This window comes from Alternaria burnsii (assembly GCF_013036055.1).
Source record: "Alternaria burnsii strain CBS107.38 chromosome Unknown 715, whole genome shotgun sequence".
Classification (NCBI taxonomy): Eukaryota; Fungi; Ascomycota; class Dothideomycetes; order Pleosporales; family Pleosporaceae; genus Alternaria; species Alternaria burnsii.
In genome coordinates, this window is record NW_024066116.1 from 311,912 (window position 1) to 338,123 (window position 26,212).

The window sequence follows — 26,212 nt, forward strand, 5'->3', positions numbered from 1 at the left end:
TGGTCGTTCGACAAGATTCCTCCAGCGATGTACATAACGCTATGGACAACCTAGATTCGAACACCGTAGTCCTCTCCGAAAACGGCCCCTAAGAACCGCAGGCGAGGTACAAAGAGTACACACTTCAGCAAGGTCTTTTAGCATGCAACAAGCAGTACGGGATGTACCCAACCCAGATCGAAGACCAGTCATCCATGGCATCGCTGCCGGATAGAAGGACTACCCCGACAAAGCCAAACTACGGCGGTGTCGAATCCCCTTCACCACTTCACAGGGACTCGAATTCTCAGAGGCAGAACGCGATAACCTGGATTGTGCACACAATCCTTATTGTAACTTCAATGAAGATCAGGGTGCACATGAATGGATAAGCGGTTGTCCAGGCCTTCCCAGGATCACCCAAGAGCTATCTAGCCACAACGCCCCTGACGCTCCGGCGGCGTGGCCATCGAGGCCCTTGGAATGGCCATGCACCAGGCCGCAACGGCGGAAATGGCGGCCTCCCGCGCTTGGCGGGCCGGGATGGCTAGCCCGCAGGCTGGCCAGTTGCTTGCTGCTATGATGAAGACACAGGCACGTCCAAGACGCGGAGGGGTTCACTTCGTTGGCACCATATCACTATCGGCTCCCAATTCTGTTCTTCCTTCTTTGCCAAATTTTACGGAAGCAAGCAACGCTCGTTATGTATTCTTTCGCTATTCTTTCACACTTTTACATCTTGCGTCCGGTTGCTGTGTCGGGAAACCGATGCCGAGACGTCTGCGTGCTCTTACTCATGCAGGAGTATATATGGGTCGTGTCACATCTTAGCTAGCTTGGTAGACTTGTATATGCGATTTTATCCCCGTACACATTCTGCAGCTGGCAGCAATGTCTCTAATGTGCCTGTACACTGATTCCGCATCAAGATGCGCGCTGAAGAGAAGGTCGTGCTGTCTCTTCGACGTTGGTCGGCGTTTCCATAACTAGAGGAATGAAGTCTGTATCGTCCATAGAATGAACGACATGCACAAGTTCCTTTACAAATTATGTAAAATGCATTGATGCTAAGAAAGGTATTTATGTATCATCTCAAAAGTAAGGATCTTCCCAGAAAAAAAGGAAAGAAGAAGAAAAAGAAGACGTCAACCGACGGACAAGATATCATCATGGTCGTAACCAACAACACCTTTCCCCGACCATGAAATGCATCTCAAGACACAAGAAAAAAAAAGGATGAAAAAACCACAAGGTATGACAGTTCCCACCACACACACCTTCCTACACCGCCCAAACACCCCCAACCCTATCCCATGCGATGAGAAAAAAAAAGTATAGCCAGCCGTGAACTCTTTTATCCATCCCTGTAAAACTTCTTGAAAATCAAATGCAAAAACAAATTAACGTTAACCCTCGCCACTCCATCCGCTCCGTTTCCAATCATCTTACCACCACCACTGCCAACACCCTCTCCAAACAAGTTCATGAACTGATGATTATCAAATTGCGCCTGCAGCAGCCCATCGAGCGGCACCTCTGCAAAAGCACCCGGAATCATCATGGAACCCTGGCTACCCTGAATCTCAAAGATACCCGTCTGGTTCGACGAAATAGTAATGTCAAGGCGATCCCACATGCGTTCGTCGTATCCAGACCACGAGATCAGGATGCCCTTTTCGGCCAGGTTCCTGGCCGAGTACTTGAACGAACCAAAGCGGTACTCACGGCCCGAGTTCTTCAATTCGCGCTGGTGGTTGTATTGGCGGGTGAAGGGGAGGAGGAACTTCTTCTTGCCCTTCTTGGACTGCAGAGTCACCATGGCTTGTTCAATGTAGTCGTTGTAACTCTTCAACTGCGATTCCAAGAAATGCGCCTTCTCGTCCAAAGCAGCGAGTGTAGTTCTTACACCCTCCAGCTCTTTAGCACGTTGGATGCGGCGGCGGTGCTTCGTCCGGATATCGACTGCGATGGCATTGAGAAGATCCTGGTAGTTGTTCGTGTGGGAGATGCGGCCTGCGCGTTGAAGTTGCACCATGTTCTCTAGGCAGTATTGCTTCAGAGTGGGGTAGTCAAGGTCGAGGACAGAGTTGGCTCCCATGTCCTGGGTGTAGGTTGATGCGGCGGATGAGCGGACGATGTTGGATTGTTTACGTGAGCGATCTCTTCGTTGGGCGATGATTTCTTCGTTGACGAGGGCGTCCCAGCGGGCTTCGTCGTCGGGGGTGATGGGCTTGGTCATGATTTCGGTAAGGTTGGCGCCGGTCTGGATGCGGATGATGTATAGGACATAGCGCTTGGTTTCCATGAAGAGAGATTTGATAGCGGAGTCCGGATCTGGAAACGTTAGTAGTTGTCAGATGTGCAGGACGGTAAAACTCACCCTCTTGCTCATGATACTTAGGATTCAGGGTCAAGGTAATCTCGCTGGTGCTGACGTGCAAAAGCTCGTTTTCGTTGTTCTTCGCGCTACCGAGCTCACGGACAATCTCGCGGAGGGGATCGTCTTGCGAAGGACACAAACTTGGTAGGTCGTCAATGACGAGGTTGTGAATGGCGAATACATCTGCGAGTTTGATGTAGAGTGTTGGCTTGGTTCTTGCGAACAGATCGTTGAACTCGTCAATCTCAAACTGAGCCTCGGCGGCGCGGACATTGATCATGTTCGACCAAATATCTTGCATCCGATCGATGGCCTCCGTGATGTAGCTGTTAAGAGGTTGCAGGTAGAGATCTTCACCACCAAACAGCTTACCACATGCGATCTGACTGAGAACCTTGGCGACAGCTCCGAGGTTTCTGTTCATGACTGGCGATAGACCGCGGTCCACAACACCCCAGTGCTGGGGTTGCAACAGAGCAGGTTGGATGTAAGCCTTCCATACCCAGTGGCCCGTGATCTGTAGAAGCTGCTCTTGTGCTTCGTAGGGGAACTTCAAACGTAGCTCTTCGAACATCTGCTGTGCAATGTACCGCACTCCATAAGGCATGCGGTGAAGCACTTCCTCGAACATTGTGAAGTATTGGTCTGCGACATCGCGGAGATCTTGCAGATTGTGGATAAAGGTTGCGCGCGTCTCAGGGTCCTTGAGTGCTATGTCTCGCGAGACATTCGGGTCACGATGACTCCTTTGGCCAGTACGGAGCTCTTCGTTGTTGATAGCGGAGCGGTAGATCTGCATTGGGTCGCTCTCCAGATCCAGGTGCTCGTTCTCAATAATGTTTTCGCGAATAACAGATCCAAGGACATCTTTCAAGAACTTGCGGTCTCGTGGTGATCTGATGTAGTTGGCGAATAGTTTGTTCCAGAAGAAGTTGCCTCGAAGGTACTCATGGAGGTTCGCGCAACCCTCAATCTCCTCTTTCAGCGATCTGGCGAGTAGCTTCAATAGCCAGTACTCTTCTCTGCGCTTTTGGGCCAGTCCGAACATACTCATAGTCAGCTGCTCGATACGTTTGATGTCACCCTCGGCCAAGCTCTGTTCACGTATGCGCCTGAAAAGCCTTGCCATGTACTGGGGCTGGGTCTGCAGAACAAAGAAGAGCTCCTGGTATTGCTCCAACTTCCGGCGTGAGTTCTTGTTGAGGGCCTTGAGATCGAAGGGGTCCTTCGAGGAAATGTCCTTGCTGCTGAGTAGAGTTCCCACATTGCCTCCAAAGTGCTTCTGATGTTTGACGACCTCGTCAAGAGTGATCTTGTTCTTTACAAGCAGCGCAATCTTGATGTCAAGCTGATCGACGTACTGCTCGGCAAGCTCATTCTGACGTACGTGCTGTACTACAGTCTTGCGCAGGCGTTCAAACTCTGGTATACAGTTAGTACGTTGCCATAACAGCAAGAAAATGGCCACTTACCGATTTCCTCGTCAAAGTCGATGTCGTTGTCGTTGAGGAGATGTACAAAGTTCTTGACAGTTGATACTGGAGGGTTGGTTCCGCTAGTCAAGCTCTTGTAGGCCTCACCTTGTTGGCGACCCCGAATGAAGCTCTGCACCTTGATGACCTTTTCCATGTTCTCCTTGTAGAACTGCTGCTTCTCTGCAAATTTCTGACGAATTATCAAACCACGCGCCAAGGTCTGTAATTCGAAAATGGCCTCTTCGTGTTCTTCCACTTGGCCGAGCTGCATACCGATCCGCAACCTGGCCAGCATACCACGCGCCACAGCTTGAAGGTCGACTGTTTCAGGCTCTTGAGCGTTGATCTCGCAGAGAGTGTCATACGTCCGTTGGCGCTGCATGAAGCCTCGGCAGGCTGATTGGAGATCCAAGATGGTCGGTTCTTGTGCCTTGAGTGCCTTGAGATCAGAAAAGTGCTTCTGTCGGGAAAGGAAACCACGAATGTATGACTGAAGTGACAGAACAACAGGTTCCTGCTCGTGCAGATGCGTGAGAATATCAGTAACCTCTGCACGCATCTTTGCGCCTCTTGCAACCGCTTGTAAGTCGGTGATCTGAGGTTCTTCGGCGAAGAGGAACTGATGGATCTCTCGTACAGAATTTCTCAAGACATTGGCGCGAACTTGGGACTGAAGACGAGACCAATCAACGTTCGTGCTTACCAGCTTCTTTTGCTGCGCGGCTTCCTTGTTTCTAGCAAGGAGACCTCGTGCGGTAGACTGTAACAGGGTAATCATAGACTCGTGTTGACGGAGACCTTCCTGGTCAGCACGCATGGATTGACGGACAAGCATTGCTCTTGAAACGGCTTGAAGATCCGCGACCTGAGGTTCGTTTTCTCGTAGCTCCGTCCATTCTCGGTCTACTTGCGCGCGTACAAGGGCGCCGCGAATCATAGCCTGCACATGCTTAACAGCTGGTTCAGTGTCCCGTGTTTGTTCGTATCGGTCGGAGACGCGAAGTCGTTCAAGTGCTCCTCGAATTGCCGCTTGGAACTGCCGTATGCCGTGTTCATGTCGCTCAATTTTCGACTTTGTGTACTGGACTTCTGCCCGAGCCTTGCGACCACGGAACAGGTTCTGCACCTTCAACACTTGAGCCTCATTGGCGTGCCAGAACTGCTCCTCACCCTGGAGTCTCGACCGCACCAGGAATCCTCTCGCAGCACCTTGTAGAGTGACGGCGAAACGCTTCATGTCCATGCGGTAGGTGGATATCTGTCGAGCCCAGTCGCCACGAATACGTGCTTGCAGGTCTGCAATGAGGTATTCATGGTCCCAAAGCTCTTCCATGAGCATTCCAAGACGTATCCTGACCAGAGCGCCACGCATCTGTGCCTGCAGATCCAGTATGATATCCTCATTCTCACCCAATTCCCGATCGATCCGGTCTTCTTCGGACTCGACTGGCTCTGGTTCTGGTTCTGGTTCTGGCTCGACTTGGAAGTTTGCTTGCATCCCAGAGAAGTTCGGCATACTAACACCAGACTTGTCCAGGCCCTTCTGTGTAGCCTCCAGCTCGTGGTCCTCGAATTGGAGTTTACCGACCAGGTTACCGATGCGGAAGTCGACGATGCCTTTCCGGAACAAGAGCCATGACAGCGCGTGGATGCAGTAGATGACCTTTGGCACATTCTTCTTCTCGTAGAGATCGACGAGTTCGAAGCGGAAGAGGTCGGGCAATTCGATTTCGGCGAGGAACTTGAAGAAGTGCGCGTAGTTGTTGGAGTGTCGGTATTGTAGCTTTGGGTCGCGGAATATGCGTAGCGGCTGTCCCTTGATGGACTGTACGATTTCCGCTAGTGTGATGCCGTTTCGCAGCGCCTCCTCGAGTTCAACAACGGGCGGTAGGTCGTTTTCAAGAATGTCTTCCATCCACTCCTTGGCTTCTCCGATATGACACAGATATTCGTACGCCTGCAAGAACTGCCTTTGTTGATCCATCCAGTTCCGACTTCCCCACGAGGAAGCTGCTTTTTGCCTATCCGGGTTCCGTTGCAGCCTCCTTCGCCCGTTGAGACCCACGACCTGTTGCTCTGGAGACTTGATGGCAAAGTCATCGTCGTTTGCGTCCTCGGCAAATTTGGAGAGAGTCCGCAGATGTCCCGTAGAAGATTTCTGGAAGCTCTTAAGTTCTGGTCGTTCTAGGTGGACGGATAGCGGTCGGGAGGAGTGGTCGCGGGTGGGCGCGCGTACGGAATCATGTCGAGATACTGCTAGCGAGAGCGGGCGCGGTTTGGCTGTCGGCGAGGAGGGGCCGTCGAAGGGGGAGTAGAGGTTCTCGACGCTGTGTGATCGCAGGTGGCTGTTGCTGCGAACCGGGCTAGTACTTGCTGGGCGTAGTAGCTTCTCTGGCGATGGCGGATTCGAGAAAGTTGCGGGACGTAGCAGTTTTTCGGGCGATGGCGGATATACGGGCGTCGTCGGTCTCATGGCCTTGTCGGGAGACGATGGCGTCTGTTTCTCAGGCGATGCCGGTCGTAGGGATTTGCGCATGCTCGAATACATATCGGATGGGTCAGTCTCGGCAGATCCGAAGTAGTCTTCTGTTCGCGGGCGAGAGAGAGCCGTGGCTTCACTCAGCCCGCGGCGGTGCGACAAGGAGCCGAAGCCGCTGGATGCATGGCTCGACTGCGTGCTCGAGCGGCTCGGGGGGTACTGAGAGTGGTTCGAGGAGCCATTGGAAGCTGTGGACGTCTGGCGGAGCGGGGAGGGCGATGTTGCGGAGTGGCCAGGTCTCGATCGTGGGGCAGTCAGGTAAGAACTCATGGCGAGCGCGACAGTCGAACCGCATGCGTCGTACAGAACAAAGAAAGGTCGTCGTGGGCGTGGTGGTGGATGCTCAAGAGGCCGTCATGGAGGCCCGCGATAATTACAAGTAATATGGATTGCGCCTGCCGCCAAAACAAAAGTCGCGAACTCGACCAAGCGAATGTCTGAAGCCCTGCGACCAAGCGCGCACTTTTACTCTGCACGGGCGAATAGCGGAATGGGAAACGGAAATCGAAATTGGGTATCGTAGATGAAAGGCTGCGGCGTTGAAACTGGAAGCGGACGTGTGTAGTCCAAGCTTTTGCGGATGTTTACCACGGGCTGCAATGGCTTGCCGGCATGTTGTCGTGCCAACCACCCCAGCATGCCCTCTCCACGCCGCGAAAATCATCCATCCCGACTCCCGTCCCACGGACCGGCACACTCAAAACAACATCCTAGTGCTGCATCCCCTTTGTGGTTGCTGTTGATCATCACGTCTGCCGCGAGCCCTTCACTCCGAACTCAACACCCCTACCCTCGACCGCCCCAGAAATCTCCAGTCCACGCCATGTCGCGACAACGGTGCCTGAAGTCTAGGGCGACAAGACGTCCGGCACCATAACGGCGACAGCAGCCCTACTACACGTCGCACGGTGAGCCGTCGCGTCCAAACCTTCCCTTAGCGTACCCCTTCCAGACGTCCAATTACATCCTCGTCGACATGTCAATACTTGACAAGTATAAGGGAGCTCCCAGTTGACAGGTTTCGCCCAACCTGTCTATACCCGAAAGCACCCAGGTACCTGCCGGCTCCTGTGGAACTCATCGGTCGATAATGTTTCTGTAGACAGCGTGCATTTGGACCAATCGACAACCACCAACACCATCGCAAGATCAAGTGCTCAAGTCAGTATACACGCACACGCTGCCATGTTCCGCGCGCATCGTCTCCCTTTGGGACGCGTCTTAGTCACGCTAAAAGGCGGGGTTACATCAGCAGACTCTTGGCGAAGGAGCCCACTGAAATTCTTTCCGCGCCGCATTCTCTGCCAAACTTTTTCTTCTTGGGAAAACCCTCGATTTTCCCCGGCCAGAGTCCTTTACTGAGAACGACGGTCTGTTTCCTTCAGTGATACCCTCTTACCCTTCTCAAATCCTTGAGAAGTTTCTTTTTGTACCTATCATGCCCATCTCCAACGGTGACGCCATGGCCAACACGGCTGAGAACGCCTTGGACTACACCAAGGCTCTTGAGATTCTCAAGAATGAGTACCCTGAGCACGATGGCATTGACATCAAGACGCTCATCGATTCCAAGAAGAACGGCGGTCTCACATACAATGACTTCCTCATGCTTCCTGGCTACATCGGCTTCCCCGCAGCGGAAGTCGCACTCGACACCCCAATCACTAAGCGCATTTCTCTCAAGACGCCCTTCGTCTCGTCGCCCATGGATACTGTCACCGAGCACAAGATGGCTATTCACATTGCGCTCCTCGGAGGTCTTGGTGTGATCCACCACAACTGCTCTCAGGACGACCAGGCTGAGATGGTTCGCAAAGTCAAGCGCTTTGAGAACGGTTTCATCCTGGACCCAGTCGTCATCTCTCCCAGCACCACTGTTGGAGAGGCCAAGGCGCTGAAGGAGAAGTGGGGATTCGGTGGTTTCCCAGTCACTGGTAAGTCAGACTCTGCTTCGTTGTTCCTACCCCCACTCGCATTGTGATGATCAACCTTTCAAAATAACTTTCGTTCATCCGCAAGGTTCCGCCTACTGTGGAGAAAATGTATCTGAATTGCCTTCAAACCACTACGCTTTGTCAACATGTTCTATCGGAATTACCCACTAACAATGGTTATAGAGAACGGCACTCTTCGCTCCAAGTTGGTCGGTATCATTACACCCCGAGACATCCAGTTCCACGACAAGCTCGACGATCCAGTCACCGCAGTCATGTCCACCGACCTCGTAACCGCCCGCCACGGTGTTGAGCTCAAGGAAGCCAACGACATCTTGAACAAGTCCAAGAAGGGCAAGCTTCCCATCGTCGACGAGAGCTTCAACCTGATTGCGCTCCTGTCTCGCTCCGACTTGATGAAGAACCTCAACTTCCCGCTTGCGTCCAAGCTCCCACACTCGAAGCAGCTCATCGCGGCGGCTGCCATCGGTACCCGACCAGAGGACAAGATTCGTCTGCAGAAGCTCGTAGATGCCGGCCTTGACATTGTCATCCTCGACAGCAGTCAGGGAAACAGCATGTACCAGATTGAGATGATCAAGTACATCAAGGAGAAGTACCCCCAGCTTGACGTGATTGGCGGCAACGTCGTCACACGCGAGCAAGCTGCTGGGCTCATCGCCGCTGGTGTCGACGGTCTCCGTATCGGCATGGGTAGCGGAAGTGCCTGCATCACACAGGAAGTCATGGCTGTCGGACGGCCACAGGCTACCTCGGTGTACAACGTCGCCTCATTTGCGTCCCGGTTCGGCGTGCCCTGCATTGCCGATGGTGGTATTCAGAATGTAGGCCACATCGTCAAGGGTCTCGCTATGGGTGCCTCGGCCATCATGATGGGTGGTCTTCTCGCCGGTACTACCGAGTCTCCCGGAGAGTACTTTGTCAGCGGTGACGGTCAGCTTGTCAAGGCCTACCGTGGTATGGGCAGTATCGCCGCCATGGAGGACAAGAAGGCCGGCGCCGGCGCCGCAGACTCCAAGGCCAGCAACGCTGGTACTGCGCGTTACTTCTCCGAGGGCGACCGTGTCCTCGTTGCCCAGGGTGTCTCTGGATCCGTCCAGGACCGTGGCTCCATCACCAAGTTCGTGCCTTACCTCATGGCTGGTGTTCAGCACTCGCTACAGGACATTGGTATCAAGAGCCTCGAAGAGCTTCACAAGGGCGTTGCCAACGGCACCGTCAGGTTCGAGTTGCGCACTGCTAGCGCACAGGCTGAGGGTAACGTGCATGGTCTGCACAGCTTCGACAAGAAGCTTTACTCATAGAGGAGCGAAAATGATATACGAAAGAAATGCATTGGGAGGGCGTTAGTGGGTGGTTGGGATGGTTGAATGGCTTGGTTCATTCCCTCATTAGACACGACGCGCTATGCGAAGATGATTGATGTTCTTATTTACGGGAGCCAATGGATACAATAGGCCAAAAGCAATGATACCACGAACTCTGTTCATTCTTATTGAAGTATAAAATATGTCTTCTGCTCAGTCAGTGATGCATGCCGCCGCCGGATATTCTGGAGTGTTGACTCTTTGGCCGCGATGTCACCGTACGAGCTAACATGTCCTAACCTCGGTACCTCCCCGCGCGTCGACTCGTCACTCACCAACCACATGCCAGCCGTCATGACGCGCCGACCGCTATTGTCGGCTGTCTGTGAAGCCGGAAATGCCAATGCGTCTCCTGGCTGAAGGTAGATTGACTGCGCGCTCTTTTACTCTTGGACAAATCATCTCTACACGTCCCACCTCTAGACTCTCTTCGTTTTTCGACAGACCACAGGTCTGGTACAGAGCGACGTCAGTACGAACAGCTGCCTACTTGAAGGCTATCGAACGCCCCGCGACTGGATTGTTTGAGTTAAAGAAGCGCAACATGTCCACCCCAGCAGACCACCAGCCGTCTAAAAAGGCGGCAAAGACACCAGCGGTTCCACGACCCAGCGCAAGGTATGCCCCCAACCCTCCGCCTTTAGCAACAGTCCCAAGTACCATAGGCTGACCATCCCCAGCGTCCTCCTCATCTCCCCTACCAACCAAATCCTTCTTCTGCACCGTGTCAAGAAAGCCTCGAGCTTCGCCTCCGCACACGTCTTCCCTGGCGGCGCCCTCTCCAAAACGCACGACGGCGCCATCCCCGACGTGAATGACCCAGGTAGACACCAAGATGGGCCTGCCTACCGTATGGCAGCTGTGCGCGAGACGTTCGAGGAATGCGGTATCCTACTAGCTAAGAGCAAGAAAACGGGCAAGCTGTTCACTGAGATCAGCGACGAAGAACGTGAAAAGGGGCGACGAGACGTGCACAGCGGAACCGTCAAGTTTGGCGATCTACTTGAGGAATGGGGTGCTGTCCCCGACACCGAGGCGCTGATACCGTTTACGCGGTGGGTAACGCCCGGCAACGTGCCCAAAAGATTCTCGACGCAAATGTACATTTACTTCCTACCTCTCGGTTCCGTATCGCCCACGAAACACGCGGCACCAGCGTCCACGCCCCCTGGCTCTGGACTTGAAGAAGAAGATGAAATCGTTATACCAAACCCGACGCATGACGGGGGTATCGAACACACGGCCGCACGTTTCCTGCCACCGAACAAATGGATTGATCTCGCGAGGCAGAATAGGATTATACTGTTTCCGCCGCAGTTTTTCCTGACGCTGCTGCTGAGTCCGTATTTAGCGGCAACGGTCACGAGCCCGAGCAGTCCTACACCTAGTATCTCGGAGCTGCAACTCGAGCGAGAAAAATGTCTGGATTTCTTGCGCAAACCGAGGATGTATGAAGGCAAGCCTGAAGCTTCCTTTGCAGAAGCTTGTATTTCTCCTATCGTGCTGGGGAAGGGACAGTATGGAGAGAAGGGGCAGGACGGCGTGGGAGGTGTGGATAAAGATACTGCGGTTCTCGTATTGGATCGACCGGGTAAAGAGGTCGAGGAGCAAGAAGGTGGGAAGGGGAGGAGGGGATTACGTGAGTGGGTTGTCACAACGAGATTCAAAGGAGAAGGGCCGAGGGATGTGGATGTTAGACGGAGGGAGGACGTGCTCGGGAAGAAGACGCAGGAGAAGTTGTAGATTGCGTTGTTCTTATCGAGCAATGCGATTGACTTCCAATGTTACCACAAAGTGATTGTAGATGTGACTATGCTCGCACAGCTGTTTGGGTATTGGTCATCACCAGCCAGCGCCGATCATCAAGCATCGAACCAAAGTTTCCAAGACGAGATCCGCCAGGACTGGGTCCCGAAGAGCGGAACCAGCCTGCACCAGTCGCAAAGAGCTTGGTGTAGCTAGCGCTTAGCTTATTTCCCCGCATTCTAGCGATGATCAAGAAGATCGCATACCTCATGTATTCCCGGTCCGGCGAAACCACCTAGGCGGCTCGGCGCAACGCATGCCGAACACCATATAGTACCTTGAACCTTGAAGCTTATCAGGACATGATATCAGCAGAGTACATCCTGCTTCGTGCAGCTCATCCTCCATCTAGCAAACATGTATTGGACTAGACTGCTGACAAGTATCGCTTCGTTGACGACGCTGCACTTGGAGGTACTAGCTGGGTCTTGTTGGCGAAATACCACATGCAATGGACCAATTGAAGCTGCGTTTGAGGGTACCTACTTCTATTCCTATCTTTCTTCCTAAACGCTAACGAATCAGGGCCCTGGCACGGCAACATCTACGCCCCATCATCACGTACAGTTCGCCCAAGATCAGTCTCCACTATTCGAGACCGTCATCCAGCAAGCTACCCTCAACTCGTGGTCCTCCGCGGGAATGGAACGAATGTTGTTTTCGATTTCGGTATAGAAGTTGGCGGTATCGCCTCTCTCTCCTACACCAGCAATGGAACCGGTGCTATCGGCCTCGCATTTTCCGAAGCATCGACGTGGATCGGCGAGTGGTCTGATGCGTCGAATGGAAAGTTTGCTGGTCGCGATGGAGCATTGTATGTCAATATAACCAGTGCTGGCCCGGGGACGTATACGATGCCGGATGAAGTGATGCGAGGAGGGTTTCGGTACATGACTGCTTTCCTCGTCACGAACTCGGGGACCTACGTCAACATCACGGATGTGCAGCTTGAAATCAGTTTCCAACCTACATGGTCGAATCTGAGAGCATATCAGGGGTATTTCCATTGTAACGACGAGCTGCTGAATAGGATATGGTATGCAGGCGCCTACACGCTCCAAACTAACGCCGTACCATCCAACACCGGCCGCTGGGTTCCCATGCTCGCCAACGGCTGGGCCAACAATGGTACTTTGGGACCAGGAGAGACCATCATCGTCGATGGCGCGAAGCGCGATCGCGCTGTCTGGCCAGGCGACATGGGCATTGCCGTCCCTTCAACTTTTGTCAGCACTGGAGATCTCGAGAGCGTGAAGAATGCATTGCAAGTCATGTTCGACTACCAGAATCCAGATGGCTCGTTTCCGGAAGCTGGACCGCCGTTGTTGCAGCAGAATAGCGATACGTACCATATGTGGACGATGATCGGGACGTACAACTACATGCTCTACACGAACGATGCAGCCTTTGTGCAGAAGAATTGGGCGAGGTATAAGAGAGCTATGGAGTATGTTTATGCTAAAGTCGAGGTGGACGGATCTGGGTTGTTCAATCAGACGGGCACGAGGGACTGGGCGCGCTGGCAGACTGGCTTCAACAACACCGAAGCGAACGTCATTCTGTATCATACATTGCAGACCGGTGCGAAGCTCGCAACATGGCTGAACGACACCGCGATGACAAACGGCACTAGGCTGCAGGATTTATGGACATTACGCGCCACGTGTCTTCAATCAGCCATCCTAACCCACACCTTCGACACCGCGTACGGCGCTTTTCGCGACAACGCCACACTCACCACCCTCCACCCCCAAGACGCAAACAGCATGGCCCTCCTCTTCGGCCTCGTCTCTCCTTCCTCCGCCCAGGCCCAGTCCATCTCCACCGCGTTAACAAAAAACTGGACGCCCATCGGCGCCGAAACACCAGAACTCCCCGGCAACATATCCCCATTCATCTCCTCGTTTGAAATCCAGAGCCACTTCACCGTCGGTCAGACAGATCGTGCGCTGGAATTGATTCGTAGGAGTTGGGGCTGGTATGCTAATCATCCCAATGGCACGGGTGGAAGTACGGTGATTGAGGGGTATAGGACGAATGGGACGTTTGGGTATAGGCAGGAGAGGGGGTACGGGTATGACCCGAGTTATGTGTCGCATGCACATGGGTGGAGCTCGGGGCCTACGAGTGCGTTGACGGAGTTTGTGGTGGGACTGAGGGTTGTGGAACCTGCGGGGAGAGAGTGGGTTGTTGAGCCGCGGTTTGGCGATTTGGAGGAGGCAGAAGGGGGCTTTGTGACGGGGTTGGGCAAGTTTAGGGTGGGCTGGGTGAGGAATAAGGATGGGGAGGGGTATACGGTGGGGATTGAGACGCCGGTGGGGACGAAGGGGTCGGTGAGGTTGCCGCTTGAGGGGATGGGAATCTATATGGAGGTGGTTTTGACGGTGAATGGTGAGATGATAGGAAAGGAGGGGTATACTCAAGTTGATGGACAGTTGGTTTGGGACGTTGATGGTGGGACGTATGATATACAGGTTAGCAGATGGTTTGATGCAGATTGAGGTGGCTTATCATCGAGTATAGTCTACGTTATGTATACAACGAGCCGTACAAAGGTCCTGCCATAACACTCGGCATGAGAACACGATACTGGTGTCAAATCCTGCGTCGACAAAGCGGCTGTGTGGTTCTGACCAACCGGCTGTTGACGACGGAGGGTACGAGTCGTTCGAATTATCTGGATGCGCTGCAACATCGCCATCGATATGCTGCAGGTCTTTGGGCGTTTTTCTAGATTTCAACCCGAAGGAAACCGCATCCTCCTGAGAAGCGCGCGCGGATGTAAGAAGTTTGAGTATTGATGAAATGGTAGCGCCCTTGAAGTTCGAAGCATAAAGGTTGGGGGCGGAGCTTTCCCATTCGATGTTCTCAGTCCAATCCAGCCCTGATAGCGTAAGGGGCGTTTTTAGCTGCATCCAACCTTTCCTATTCCGTTCCCTGTGGCTTAGATCTCTTTTTGTAGACTTATACCCTCTTTGCTGTTCGACAGATTCCATCGACTGCCTTTACTCTACGAAAGAGAATTCTACGAAGACTCCCTTGGCCAGGCACCCATCCATTTAGTGAAAACCGCCATGTCTAGAAAGTTCTTTAGGCATATCCCATTGGCGCGTCCATCCGAACAAATACGACTCCTGAAACTTCAGCCTGACACAGATGTCATTCGGCTCAACACACAGACTTGTGAGCTTACGCAGAGCCCAGCATTCGTGGCACTATCGTACGAATGGGGCGATGACTCGGAGATACACGACATCATTATAGACGGGAATATCTTTAAGATACGGCAGAACCTGCGCGACGCCTTGGAACATATACGAACCCTCCAGGCGGATACATCAAGCACCAGATTATTCGAAGAAGACTCGCCTTGTTTCTGGATTGACGCCATTGCAATTGATCAGTCGAACGATTGGGAAAAGCCTCACCAGGTTTCCATGATGGGTAGAATATATCGTCAAGCATCCCATGTCGTAGCCTGGCTTGGCGTTGCACAACGTGGCGATCTTTCGGACCTGGCTTTGGATTACCTGAATACACGCCCTAAAATACTGGACCACTACCAGAAACTACACCCAGACTTTGTCACAATCTCGGCAGAGGAAATGGCGATCAGAAGGTTGTGTCACCGATCGTACTTTCAGCGGATGTGGATTGTCCAGGAGTGTGTTCTTGCCAGAGAGCTCCACTTAGTTTGCGGGCTTCACTACTGTTCCTGGAAGGACTTGCACAGGTTCAGTGTGTCTTTACATCATGAGCGGCGTATAAGTCGGTCAGTGTATGGGATCTTCGAGGTCAAATCAGAGTTCGAAAGTAATTGGTCTGGCAGGTCGATTCAGGACACTATGTCTCGCATCCTGGACTTGACCGTTGGCAGACGTTGCTCAAAGTTCCACGACCGGATATACGGGCTGCTTGGGATACTCCAACAAAGTTTCCAGACGACTGGCATGGACGTAGATTATGGAGCTAGCCTCGTGGAACTGATGATCAAGACTTATGAATTTCTCGCCTCTGATCCCGAAGATGGCCATTTCTATTGTTCCCCTTCCACGATCCTAGATGCTTTCGAATCAGTCGCATCGACGGATGAAAAGGGAAAATTCATGGTGTACTGGCAGATAAATGAGATCATGTACAAGCTCGACGCGGATGTAATCAAAGGATTTCATTCGCTCGAAACTCTTCACGACGAAAAAGTGCGGGCATTGACATTCCTGACAGTTTGCTGGATCGTTGGTGGATTTGGAGTTGATCTTTTCTCGCCTGTCGAAGGAAGCACTCCTCTGAATATCACGACACCGACGCAGATTATTTCCTTCGAGCATGTCAACCCAGAGAGCGATGAGGTGCCGGTCTTTAATTTATGTCCTTGCACTTATTCGCAATATGATACGGAAATCGATACGTATTGTATCTCCTTGACACATTCTCTGCGAACGGGACATGATGCGCTAGAAAGCTATGTTTTGACAGAGTCGAAGTCTCGGGAATGCAGAACTTTGCTCGAGGCATACAGCAAGCACGTCAAGTTCGTGAGTATATTGCGAGAGGACTTCAAGGTTTCTACCGAAGTGTCTGACCTGCAAACGTCAACGCGACTCCCGATCCGGGTTGAGTGGCTGGTGTTATCCAATCTTTTGGCGCAGTACTTTCTTAGCAAATACAGCCCAATGTCTCACTGGGGAACTGAGCCTAACCGCACGACCAAGATCGATGGCTTTGTAAGGCAGATCGAGCGAGAAAGGAAAGATCTTGGCACATTTCTCTCGGAATCCTTCTTCAACAAGTATCGCATGAGTGTGGCAAACGCATCCGATGAGTTGCCTACGAATGCTCTTGCATTAATAGAGATCAAGATCTACGACAGCAAAGACCCTAATGACTGCTTTGTTCCTGCGAAGAAGACATTGGTGGCTTCTTTATACGATAACGATTATGAAGAGAGCCGTAAAAGGAAGAGGAGATCCCTCCGAAGTCCAAGTCGACACCACCACACATGACTCATGGCAGCCTAGCCATCATGCAAAGCGTCTAGGTCACTCTGCCACTTGCCTTTCGTCCGAACTCGATCGTTGTAGCAGTGACACTTGATCTGTTCTTTGCACCCAGTCATATGGTCAATAAAGAAACGATACAGAGAGGATTAGCATGGCCCCAGCACATGGATGACACGCTCCAATCAAGAGGGGCTACCATTCTCTTCCTCTGCCAAGTCGAACTGCTTGAATTCAGGCTATTCAAACCGTCGATTCGGCGACAGGTAGAATCTGTTCTTTCTTGCTGTTTTGGAAATCTAGGTTGATGTACACCATGACCGGGTGCCGTATTCGACGCAGAGACCATGTTAATATCTAACGACCTTGTAACCAATATGCTACCATTCAGCAAAGATCCATGTTACACAAACGCGCTCATGGAGGGTATATATCGCTATCGTCATGACTTCGTATAGCCACCTGTAGGCCTTTGCCCACCACCCCTTCGCTCAGCCACACACACTAGCCCACCATACGTACATCCTCAACTTATATTATCATCTCGCCCTCATCCCCCTCGCCACCCCCAACATCCTCCCCATCATCCTCATCCAAGTCCTCCAACGGATAAGTAAGGATAGCCGCAACATTGCCCAGCCCCTCCAGGCGCTTCCCCGACTCGTGCAACGAGCTGAGAACGCGCACCTCACCACCCTCTACATCGCGCACCTGATCAACCAACGTGACCCATCGCCGCCTCTCCTTGACATTCTGCGCGCGGAACAGTGCGTTGTTGATGAGGAGCACGCCACCTCCGCGTCCGACGGCGCCTTTGGCAACCGCGCGCTCCACCTCGCGGGGTCCGTACCACGCGCGCCCGTCGTCCAGGCGCATGAGGGTGCTGAATTTGTCCATGAGGGCTGTTTCGCGCGCAAACTTTGTGTCGGAGAGTTTATTTGTTATGGCTGGGGAGGAGAGAACCTCGTTGAGCGAGTGTGTGTGCGCTGATGACGAGTGTGCGATGATGATGGTGGGTATGAGGGCCATGAGCGGCTTGTTGGTTGTTCGCGTCGCTTCTGCTTTGATGTATTGTAGGAATGCTGTCGCTACGAAGCCGGGGCTGGCGAGTAGGAGGGGGATCGTTTTGCCGCCTTGGGCCGTGTTGGAGGTATTTGGTAGGTCAATTTGCCGTAGGAGTGTGGAGAGCGTTGTAGAGAAGAATTTGTCCATGCCTTTGCTGTGTCCGTCGACGCCACCTCGTCGTTTTCTGGGCACCGAGACCTCAATCTTTTGTCGCAGTATTGTTTGATGTTCTGTGATCATGCAGATGTGCGCGACGCCCTCGCCCATGACGACGGCCCATAGTTCTGCGCGTTTGGACGCATCGCATGCCTCTTTCAGCTGCTCCAATGCGACGCTATCCCAGCCGTCTGCTTTTTCAATGGTAAATTTGCGATTCAGCTCCAAATCAAGTGTGTGATGCTGCCCTAGTTTGACGTGCTCGTTCTCTTTTGCTACGCGACCGGAAACGTGTAGCTGTTCGGAGCCGACGTCGAAATCGGTCGATGTTACGGTGATGGTGAGGTCCAGAGCGATTCTTTGCGACGACGTGGAGCCGGCATCTGATGTCTTTGAGACTCGTCGGACTGCCTTGGCGCGTATTTGGTCGTGTTCTTGGATCAGGTTATAGGCGTGCCACATATCCTCAGGCTCTTCAGGCAGCAGGGTGACGAAGCCCGCGCCTGTTTTTTGTTCAATCTGGCTTTTGAGCAACTTCATGATAGCGTGGTCAGGGGTATCTTTGCGTGTAGGGTCAGTGGTGGTGGTGACGATGGAGGGACAATCACCAGGCGCGTCGAGTTAGCTACCCAGCGTGAACTTTTGGAAAGTAGTGACGCAACCGTGGGATGGAGGGGCACTAGTGGGGGTCCACCCTACCCACCAACCCACGCGTCTCGCCCTAAAGGTATTCACTCCCATAGTCTGAGACTTCAACGCCAACTACTATGAATCCTTGGAGGCACCTTTTCAGCCAATGCAGAACTGACAAAAGAAAAGAAATGTGTCTCTTTGTTTGGTTGGATAAATTCACAGGGTCTCCAGGCAACCAGGCTTTCACTAGCAGCGGGTATCACTTTTGCAAAAAGACTCGGAAACAGGTATTGAACAAAGCAACTCTGGCATTCGCTCGTAGCTCATGTAGTCGCTATATACATTATAAGATAGATATATACAAGAATGTTATGTAGACCAAGAAGCCACGCTCTACGACCTGGCCTTGATGATCTCAGCAGCCTTCTCACCAATTCCGTACATGGTAGCCTGGAGATGGCAGGAGGGGATGATAGGAATGATAGAGGCATCGATAACAGAAAGATGCTGAGTACCGTAGACCATCAACTTGTCGTTGACACAGCCACCGTCCCTCTCAGGCATCATGGGGCAGGAGCCAGACGGGTGAGCAAGGGTAGGGCTCAACATAGACTGCGCAAGCAGCGAGCTGTAAATCTCCTCATCCGAAGTATACTGAGCCCCGGGGACAGTCTCGGAGATCTTCTTGCTGGCGAGCTCAGGGCGGGCCCATACAGTACGGAAGAATCGCAGACCAACCGCCATGATCATACGATCAATGGGGTTGACGAAAGCGTTGTAGATGACGTTGGGAGGACCGTTGGGGTTCTTGGCGTCGATGTAGACAGTACCGCGGGACAGCGGTTTCTCAACTCCGACGAGGCCGTAGCTGCCATCGGCAGGGACGGGAAATTCGGCGACGGCAGCGTCTTTGCGGGAGAAGATGTCGGCGATGACGGCGCGCTGCTTGGCGAATCCGCTAGCAAGCTTCTTGTTGGACTTGTAGATGCTGGGGAGGTAGTCGGTGGCTTTCTGGCTGCTCAGACGGCTAATGAGGCTGTCGGTGTCGTTGGTCATGTCGGGTAGGGAGATGAAAGCCAGGGCGTTACCACGGGCGTAGGTGTAAGGACCAGTCTTGTGCTCGACGTACTGCTCCCACGCAGAGGCGTTGAAAGTGGCGTTGGTCATGAGCGAGTTCTGGTTGGGGAAGTAGTTGGAAGTCGTGTTGAAGACGACGGTGGCGTAGGGGTGGTCCTGGAAGTTGGAGCCTACTGCGTCGAGCTCAACCTTGACCGGGATACCGGCAGCCTTCAAGACGGACTTGGGACCAACACCACTGAGCTGGAGGAGCTTAGGGGTCTGGATGGCACCAGCAGCCAAAACAACTTCCTTCTTGGCGTAGAAGGTGGCCTTCTTGCCAGTCTTGTCGGTCACCTCGATACCAGTGGCCATGGTCTTCTTCTTGTTGTCAAAGATGATCTTGTCGGCAGTGGTACCGGTAAGGATGTGGAGGTTGGCACGAGTCTGAATGGGGTCGTAGTACGCGTAACGAGCGTGCGCACGACGTCCAGTGGTAGCATCCATGGTGTTGGCGTACCAGGAAGGACCGTAGGCCTCGCCGGCGTTTCCATCCTCGGGGATGTAGACACCGGAAGCCTTCCATGCCGCCCAGTAGTCCTTGATATCCTCGTACTGGTTGGAGGTGATGGAGACCTTCAACGGTCCGTTACCGTAGGTTGACTCGTCCCAAGTGATGTTGAAGTCCTTGACAACATCGGGAGTGGGAGGCTGGAAAGTGGTGCCCTTGATAAAGGCCTCCTCCATTCCCTTCCATCCCCATCCCTTATTGCCAAGAGCCTCCCAGGCATCATAGTCGGCAGCAGAGCCACGGTCGTAGACCATGCCGTTGATGACCGATCCACCACCAAGGACCTTGGCAACGATAACCGCATAGGAAGTGTTACCAAGACCCGGCTCAGGGAGCGAGTTGATGTTCTCCCAGATCAGGCCGGCAGCCGAGGTCAAGTCGTTGGCCTTGTAGGGGATCTTGGTGTTGTCGGTGTCGACATTGTCACCAGCTTCGACAACAAGAACAGTCTCTGTCAATCTGTGTTAGTACCTCTTAAACAACCAATGTGTCATAATACATACTGCTCTTGTCCTCGGTGATACGGTTGGCTACAATCAAACCAGTAACACCTCCTCCTACAATAACGTAGTCATACTGGGGCTTGGCGGCAGCACCAAGAACAGGTGCTACAATTACAGCAAGAAGCTGAACAGCAACGGCTAGACGGGAAAATGCAGGCATCTTGAAAATCCAAAAGAAAAACAGTTTAAACGAGGGTAAATTTGGATGCGCACTGCAATGGACTTTCAAAGGGTGCACCCACTAGATGCTTTATACGGACCGAACGAAACACTTACTCGCTGCTCACATTGGTCGAGAACATATTCGCCACGTGGGAAAGCCGATATTGGGATGAAATCGGTAAGATAACACCGCAAAAGTAGTCGGCCCACAAATACTACAGAGCGAACGATAGCTTGGTAAATTGTTTGTATGCAATGTGGCGCGGTGCTGGCGGCTGCCATGTACACATCCGTTCTAGAATGCGAACCTGTAATCCTTCTGGTAGGGGTTCAGAATCCCAAGCCTATAAAACAGGGCGCATAGAGATCGTGCGCTTGCTCCTCCCTGACTCCTGGTGAACATCAGGGCCTTGTGGGCTCCGTCTCGGTCCGGGGCCGGGGTGCCAACGTTCTTCCACCAGACAAGATAAGCTCGCGGCAGTCAAAATTGGAGCGAGGTACGTTCGGTGGGCTGATGTTGCGGTGGGCCAACGCAAATCTCTGCGGCTCGTATGTAGAGCGTAAAGACGGACCGGATGAACGATTCATGGTCTTCACACACCGGAAGCCACGCCCCGCTTTTGGACGGAAGACAAGACAGAAGACACGGGCAGATGTCCTCGGCTATAGACTAGCATGTGATTGAGTTTGAACTACAGGTGTAGCAACGGCAGCGGCATAAACAACACAATACGAATCTGGGGTACGTTTAGGATACCATGAGCGCATGATTACTTCGGAGATTTCGCAAAGGACTGCACGAGGGATGCGGCGCCCCTGGGACTCGGCAGGTACGGTTTTACGGTAGACGCAACGTGATAAGGCCACTAGGAGACCCGCATCTCTGATTCGCCATCTGAACCTGTCTCGGGAGGCCTGGTACCGCGGTTTCGGAGAGTGGGCGCCTTTCGGGTTCAATGTCCTGCTCGCTTGCAGAGGACAACCCGCTAAGCTTTCGATCAGCATATCATTTCCTTTTCTTTTTCCCGGAATTTAGGCTTCGTAACAGTCGTTCCAATGAGGTACATTGCAAGCACCGACGGCGCACAAATCTCGTTCGTTGACGTTTAGTGCAAAACGACTGGTGAGAAGGCGAATCTGTTGGAGTACGTTAGGGTATCTTTCTGCACGTCTGACGTTACTTCAAGATGTCGAATCAGTGGCTTTTAGTGGCGACCGTGACAAGCGGAGTAGTAGAAACCCGGCCCCCTCAAGCTCGCAGTTCTGCGTTCTTCCCTGTAGTTTGAGTTTTAGACTCGGTCGGTCGGGTCGCGACAAGGGTCCACATTCCGCGGGCTAACGACAAGAGCCCGATGAAATATCTATGTACCCTGAAATATAGTTGTTTCAGACTCGGTCGCACGCAGATGAGTTCTTGCGGCACGGCGTGGGAAATGAAGATACATTGTTGCGTCGTGGATGACGGCAGTTCTTTCGACTCCAGAGTGCTGGAAAGGAATAAGGATCTCGTGGGACTGGTGGCGCAAATGGTGGCTTCGGTTCTTGATACCGGTGAGGGAGGGACGGAGAATTCCACGGCATTGTTCTAGCTAGCACGCTAGAGGCACTAGTACCACTAGTTTCGTCTGGCCTGACATTCGCTACCACCTCTTCCACCATTCCCATCTTCTGGTGAGATAGACGAAAGATCGCGCAACACGTCCATGCGGCAACACCGAGAACCGCGGGACGATGCAAGATCGCACGTTCGCCCTGAGGCCCATCGGGCGGGTAAATGCGTGCGCACTGCGTGTCCCACCAGCGTTGCGACCAAAGTTTGCGAACCTCGGATCTGCAACAAGATCTACAACATGCGTCGTCGTCTTCGATTGTTCTCCTGCTCATACATAGCCACGGATCCTTCTCTACATGGTGTGACCTGTCCGGCTGTGTAGTGTACACTTGATTCATGGAGTCCCGCCCGCCGAGCTTTCTGCTCCAATTGGGCCAGATTGCAACGTGTGGGGCCTCAATTTATGCGGCATCACTTCCAATTCAGCTCGGAGTGCGTGACCCTAGGATGCACTCCCAGAGATCCCCGTGTTGGAACGTTTCGAATGACGGTCTCGAGCGAGTGCACCTTCTTTGATCGATCTGGCGGCCTTCTCCCGTCGCCGCAACCGTGCTGTTTAGCTTTCGCTTCGCCAGTTCTGACCCAGTGCGGCCGACGCGAGAGATGAGTGGCGCTGAAGAACATACTTGAAAACCCCCGACGCACTCTCGTTCATTGAGTGGACGTTTGCTTTTTCTCCTTGCTCACCGATTGTGACCTCTGCAACCCATGCCATAGCGCACTTCGAACGACCCCGCCCCAGTGCATTATGGACACCGCAGGCACACAAGAATGGCCGGACGAACGATTGAAGGTCCTTATCCCGGTGTGGACCTTGACGCTGATCAGTACCGCATTCTTGGTATGGAGAGTCGTGTACGGACTGCGATCGCGCAAGTTCATCATCTGTGATTACCTGTTGATCATTGCCACTGTAAGTCTCGGCGTGCTTCAGCCCTACCACCTCGCCGACAGTACGGGACACGGTGCTGATATGGCGATCTCAGGCTCTCAACATCGCAGCGACGTCGCTCAATCAAGTAGTCGTGAATAATGGTCTTGGACGCCACATCATGGACCCTACGGTTTTCCCGAATCTCAGAACCTACAGTTACTATCTATGGATCACACAGATCGTTAGTAAGTTTGCAGCACCATACTCATCTTCTTGTTCGCTGACGTGTAGCGCGCAGACATCATTGCCGTTGCGTTTCTGAAGTGGTCCATCTGCGCCTGGCTGCTCGTGCTGAACTTTTCCAAGCTGTACCGAATCATTATCTGGCTTTCGATCTTGATGGTTACTGCCTTCAACTTCCTTGCACCAGTTTTGACATTGTTCGGATGTACACCCCTGGAGCGAAATTGGAACTTTGGATACACTGGAGAAAGCCATTGCTGGGCGAAAGGCACACTCGCGCTATCCTACTTTCAGGGTATCAGCAACATCATCACAGATGTAGTCTACATGGCTGCACCTCTTATCTATCTTTCGCGCGTCCAGTTGAGCAAGCGAACTCAATGGGGTATTCGCATTGTCTTCTTGCTCAGTATCCCGTAAGTGGAAACGTCCGCAAGCTCTATGACTTCTGCTGACGTTCTGTAGTGCAACGATATGCTCAATCTTCAAGACCATCGAACTCAAGTCCATCACTAAAACGCAAGACCCGACATGGGACGGTGTCTCTCTCACTATCTGGTCCAGTTCTGAACTCTCAATCGGTATCCTCATCGCATCGCTTCCACCGCTCCGCAAAGCATTCGATCACATCTTCAAAAGGATCCTACCCTCAACCATCACTGGTTCAGGAAAAACACCACAATACGGCTACGGTCGCTCCACCGGCCAAGGCGCAAACAGCATCCACATGAAGAACTTTCAAGGCAGCAAAGCCTATCACTCCCGATTACCCGGCGAAAGTATCCTAGACGGCGACGACGAGAGCGATCGAGCCATCTTGCCTGACGACGAGCACAAGGGCCCTGGGATCATGAAGAGTACCAATGTCCAAGTCACCGTCTCGGAAGATGTAGAAGAGGCAGGGAGTAGTTCAAATTCCAAAGGCGGCGAGAGCCCCAAGATGTATAAACCAGAGATTGACTGGGCGAGTCCACACTTGGAAAGTGGTGGTGGTCCGCATCACCAGGCTCGGTAATGACGATTTTTAACGGTCGAAAAAGTAAAGCTCCATTTGTGTATATATATAGTTTAGGTCTATGTTGGGTGGTGGCTGGACTGCCTCCATGGTTGGATACCCATGTTTCCATGTACATGATACAATATCATCATGTCTCGAGCGAATAGCTCATAACGACAACATCTTCTTGACCGGTCTGAGCAGATTTTTCGTTGATCCAATGCCGTGTCCGATCTATTGCAAACTGATACAAGGCAGTTTGCTGCCCGGCTGAATCTTCACCGAAAGGATCACTACACTTCTTATGTCGCTTGGCAATATTACGCTAGCTGGGCATAACTCCGATAGTAGACGGTTGTCACTATGGTGGCGCTTTCACATTATCGACAGCCGGCGCAGCAGGAATGAGGGTTTGCACACGTATTTATGCAAACGCAGTGGGAGACCAGAGCCGATTGTGTTATACATGCTTCTTCCAGTCCCGCTTCATGATGGTCACCGTATGAGTGTGACTAGACGCAGATATGTCGCTAACCATGTAAATGCACTTTGCCATATATGCAAATCCAAGTGAACATACAAAAAGAACAGAAAGGTTTGAACCACTCCCTCATTACCTCTCTTTGACCTGTAGAACGATAACAGAATTGACGACTTTGGTCCACGGATGTACTTCGGCGAGAATATCAAACCCAATAGTCTGGAGGTCTTCGGATAACTCCAATATCTAAATTCTTGTCAGCCATTCGGTCCTTCTAGACGATCACACAGAGCAAGTATCATTACTGACCGGATACAATACACTCCGCATACCCTGTGCACTTCTTGCTACCACTAATGTCCCAGGCGCCAACTTCCCCGCCATGCTCTTCAATATGTTGAGCTTTGTATAGGTATCTGTGCCGACAAGGGCGGCAAGAAATACCACTTCGCATGATTGCCATCCTGATGTCAACAATGTTGTTTCCTGTGTAACGTCTTCGCAAGCGAAACTCATGCGGTCGTCCTGGTAGCCCAATCGCTTGCACAAACCTTCGCTGACAGACAACGCGGTGGTATCTCTATCTATGTTATACACCCGCGAATTAGGGTGACGATTCAGGAAACAGAGCGAGGTGAGTGGTAATGGGCCGGAGCCGATGAATGCGATTTTGGATGGCGGCGCCGGGAGGAACGCTTCTATGGCTGCGCATTCCAGCCGAGAGAGATCAACATAGTTTTGGTAGTATGGGAAGGTTTGAAGAACACTCGAGATTTGTTGTTGTCCCGCTGACAATGGTTAATCATTTTGTCGAAATGATATACTATATCGCTGAGTTGTACGTACTACTGAGATCATTGAGCATACGCTTTGCCCAGAATTTCTCCAATTCTCCTTCGGCTTCTGAACATAGTGGTCGTAAATTCGAGCAAAGACTCTCGATACCGGGTATACGGAAGAAATATGACGTGAATTCCGTACTGTAAGGTACCACACAAAGATTCACGAGTTGTGTGAGAAGAGAATTGACCTGTTCTGAAGGTGCTAACGACGATAGTCCGCTGAGTACCGTGTGTATTTGTCTAATTTCGGAGACTAGCCGGTGCGCCGCAGTGCTTGTTGCGTTCGGTGTGACGGGAGGGGTGACGGCAAGAACGGAATCGACAGGGGTAGTCGGCTTGGATTGTTGCGTCGTAGTCTTGCGTTCAATGTCCGCCATGTTGAAATGCAAGTAATAATGTTGTTTTTCGCTGTTATGTCAGGCTGTATGGTTGTGTTTGTGTATCTCACTAGATACGGACCATCAGTTTGGCAAAGTTTTATACGTGAGTGTCAATGTCAGCTGTTGCACGAAGAACAAG

At 52.3% G+C, this 26,212-nt stretch overlaps 7 protein-coding genes across 7 annotated transcripts; 3 read left to right on the forward strand and 4 right to left on the reverse strand.

Annotated features, from left to right (window-relative positions):
- Nucleotides 1-1,333: 1,333 nt before the first annotated feature.
- On the reverse strand, nucleotides 1,334-6,643 carry GT037_007245 (ras gtpase activating protein; the record flags this gene model as incomplete). The annotated part of the gene is made up of 3 exons (XM_038932292.1): nucleotides 1,334-2,313; nucleotides 2,360-3,781; nucleotides 3,832-6,643. The coding sequence occupies 3 exons, from the start codon at nucleotides 6,641-6,643 to the stop codon at nucleotides 1,334-1,336; spliced, it is 5,214 nt and encodes a 1,737-aa protein (XP_038784780.1).
- Nucleotides 6,644-7,811: 1,168 nt separating this feature from the next.
- Nucleotides 7,812-9,632, forward strand: GT037_007246 (inosine-5-monophosphate dehydrogenase imd2; the record flags this gene model as incomplete). Its single annotated transcript, XM_038932293.1, has 2 exons — nucleotides 7,812-8,307; nucleotides 8,491-9,632. 2 exons carry the CDS (start codon nucleotides 7,812-7,814, stop codon nucleotides 9,630-9,632), a joined length of 1,638 nt encoding a protein of 545 aa, XP_038784781.1.
- Nucleotides 9,633-10,239: 607 nt separating this feature from the next.
- On the forward strand, nucleotides 10,240-16,504 carry GT037_007247 (glycoside hydrolase family 78 protein; the record flags this gene model as incomplete). The annotated part of the gene is made up of 4 exons (XM_038932294.1): nucleotides 10,240-10,313; nucleotides 10,376-11,334; nucleotides 12,027-13,768; nucleotides 14,648-16,504. 4 exons carry the CDS (start codon nucleotides 10,240-10,242, stop codon nucleotides 16,502-16,504), a joined length of 4,632 nt encoding a protein of 1,543 aa, XP_038784782.1.
- Nucleotides 16,505-17,029: 525 nt separating this feature from the next.
- GT037_007248 (uncharacterized protein) lies at nucleotides 17,030-18,259 on the reverse strand (the record flags this gene model as incomplete). Its single annotated transcript, XM_038932295.1, has 1 exon — nucleotides 17,030-18,259. One exon carries the CDS (start codon nucleotides 18,257-18,259, stop codon nucleotides 17,030-17,032), a length of 1,230 nt encoding a protein of 409 aa, XP_038784783.1.
- A 486-nt stretch (nucleotides 18,260-18,745) lies between these two features.
- GT037_007249 (gmc oxidoreductase) lies at nucleotides 18,746-20,642 on the reverse strand (the record flags this gene model as incomplete). The annotated part of the gene is made up of 2 exons (XM_038932296.1): nucleotides 18,746-20,430; nucleotides 20,483-20,642. 2 exons carry the CDS (start codon nucleotides 20,640-20,642, stop codon nucleotides 18,746-18,748), a joined length of 1,845 nt encoding a protein of 614 aa, XP_038784784.1.
- A 2,362-nt stretch (nucleotides 20,643-23,004) lies between these two features.
- On the forward strand, nucleotides 23,005-24,388 carry GT037_007250 (uncharacterized protein; the record flags this gene model as incomplete). The annotated part of the gene is made up of 4 exons (XM_038932297.1): nucleotides 23,005-23,169; nucleotides 23,243-23,375; nucleotides 23,429-23,789; nucleotides 23,839-24,388. The coding sequence occupies 4 exons, from the start codon at nucleotides 23,005-23,007 to the stop codon at nucleotides 24,386-24,388; spliced, it is 1,209 nt and encodes a 402-aa protein (XP_038784785.1).
- Nucleotides 24,389-24,983: 595 nt separating this feature from the next.
- GT037_007251 (nicotianamine synthase) lies at nucleotides 24,984-26,070 on the reverse strand (the record flags this gene model as incomplete). Its single annotated transcript, XM_038932298.1, has 3 exons — nucleotides 24,984-25,097; nucleotides 25,161-25,639; nucleotides 25,698-26,070. The coding sequence occupies 3 exons, from the start codon at nucleotides 26,068-26,070 to the stop codon at nucleotides 24,984-24,986; spliced, it is 966 nt and encodes a 321-aa protein (XP_038784786.1).
- Nucleotides 26,071-26,212: the final 142 nt, after the last annotated feature.